The sequence below is a fragment of the Halyomorpha halys genome, unplaced genomic scaffold, assembly GCF_000696795.3.
Source record: "Halyomorpha halys isolate HHAL.00 unplaced genomic scaffold, Hhal_1.1 Scaffold11852.1, whole genome shotgun sequence".
Taxonomy (NCBI): Eukaryota; Metazoa; Arthropoda; class Insecta; order Hemiptera; family Pentatomidae; genus Halyomorpha; species Halyomorpha halys.
In genome coordinates this window covers 1-1,952 of record NW_027115429.1, presented here as the reverse complement: position 1 = coordinate 1,952, position 1,952 = coordinate 1, and the positions used below count along the sequence as shown (strand labels likewise).

Here is a 1,952-nt window from a genome sequence, read left to right as displayed (position 1 = left end):
ATATATAATGTTTTAAAAATTTTGTTTATTAAAAAAAAAAATATTGCAATCATCTGGATTGAAGTTAAATTGAGTTTTTCTAACTTTAGGGCATTTAATTAAGCATGAATGATCTTTATTTTGGAAGAAACTTATAACAGATAATATTTAATTATACATTATACTTTGGCATATCTTGTTTTAAATTTTTCTTGTTTCCCACAATATTCATTAAATATTAATTTAAATAAAAACAAATGAAATATAACAATAAGGAAAATAACAGAAGCCCAAAACATCAGAGGTAGTCCGCCAAGATGATGCCCATGTCTGTGTAATGCAATTACATGATGATCATAGGCTGGGGCTAAAACATAATAAGTATTATTATTAAAAATATAATAATATTTAACAGATAATAGAATTTTGATAAAAAAAAAATTTTTAGTAGAATAATAGAAAAAAACTACACTGAACTAAAATAAACATATTTCCAGTGAGGTATGATTAATAATCTAAAAACTTTTTAAAACTATAATATTTATTTTATTTTACAAAAAATATAGGCACTATAACAAAAATTATATTCAACAGTTAGTTCATAAGTTAACTAGGAATGGAGTCACAGATTAAGAAGATTTTATTCTTGCTAACTAGATAATAGTAAAACAAGATATTCATTTAAAATTATTAGAAGTGCTACTGAGAAAGTTGAAGATTTCTTTAATAGAGTTTCAGCATAAGGAACAATCACATTATCTAAATAATTAGACAGAGAAGTTGGATACATCAACTTCTCTATTTGAGGTACTACCCAAAAATTTAGGGACTTAGAGCAAGCAATATGTGCCAACCAATTATATGTTTAAATATTTGCAAGGCTTACCTTCCACAACTTTGTGGACATGTAGTGTATCCTTTATCAGTTCCATATGACTTTTGTCAGAAGTTATATACAGTATTGATGTAATCGGGTCAGTCATTTTCACTGGTAAGTATATGTCTGAAGAACTGAAAACAAACATAAAATTTAATACAGTTTATAAACATTGTGAAAACAATCCTATTTCAACATAACAAAATGATGCTTTATTTATAAATAGTTATTATTATTAAATGGGCGACAGACCATTGAGGTCTAAGTCCTTGCACGATGTATTAGGAAATGCATCATGTGTATCTTGTTGTGGTTTTTTTCGTATGGTGGGTTCGTCACTCCCATGCCTATTTTTTGTGAGTCCCACCCATTGGCTTACGGGCCTCACAAATGATTGGGGGGAGGTTGTGAGTGAGTCTTGCATAATTTTATGCTTTTAAAAATCCTGGATGGGATTTTTAGGCTCGAACTTGCAACCTTTGGGTTGGTAGACAGGTATGTTGCCACGCTGCTACCGCTGCCCCTTTATAATTATAAATAATGCATCCTGTAAAATATTTTCACTTTAAATTTAACATCTTAAATTTTAGTTTTAACTCAAATAGTTACTCCTCCATTTAGTCCTCTCAGACAAAGTATTTATATCTATTTTACAGTATTAGCAAAATTTTCACAATGCAGAAAAACAAATAAATTAAAAACTAATTAAACATATTTTGTTATTTGTTTTTTTAGGTTTTGTTACTGTTGAATGTGCAATATTTTTTTTTCAATAAAATGGGCAACTTTGAAATGGGCATAATAAAATTTTCAAATACTAGTAAAATAAAGGAATGAGGTTTAAAATGGTAAACAATTTTCTTCTGAAAAATATATTAATTGAAATAAATTTTATATTATCAACAATACCTTAATTCTACAGGGTCTAAGGTACAGCCTCCATCACAAGCATAATAAACCTTATCTTTTTCAGTTTTATCCAAAGCAACACTAAGAAGGGCTTTATTGTCATCTTGCAAAGTAACTGATACATTTATGTAAGTATTAAAATCATACTTTATCCTCCTGGAAAAACAATGAAACTTTTATTTATATA

The 1,952-nt window shown here is 27.7% G+C and overlaps 1 protein-coding gene across 1 annotated transcript; it reads right to left on the bottom strand.

Moving 5' to 3' along the window:
• Positions 1–26: 26 nt before the first annotated feature.
• LOC106692330 (uncharacterized protein KIAA2013 homolog) lies at positions 27–1,916 on the bottom strand. Its single transcript, XM_014438226.3, has 3 exons — positions 1,766–1,916; positions 866–990; positions 27–346 (listed from the first exon to the last, which is right to left on the bottom strand). Exons 2-3 carry the CDS (start codon positions 960–962, stop codon positions 159–161), a joined length of 285 nt encoding a protein of 94 aa, XP_014293712.1. The 5' UTR covers positions 963–990; positions 1,766–1,916; the 3' UTR covers positions 27–158.
• Positions 1,917–1,952: the final 36 nt, after the last annotated feature.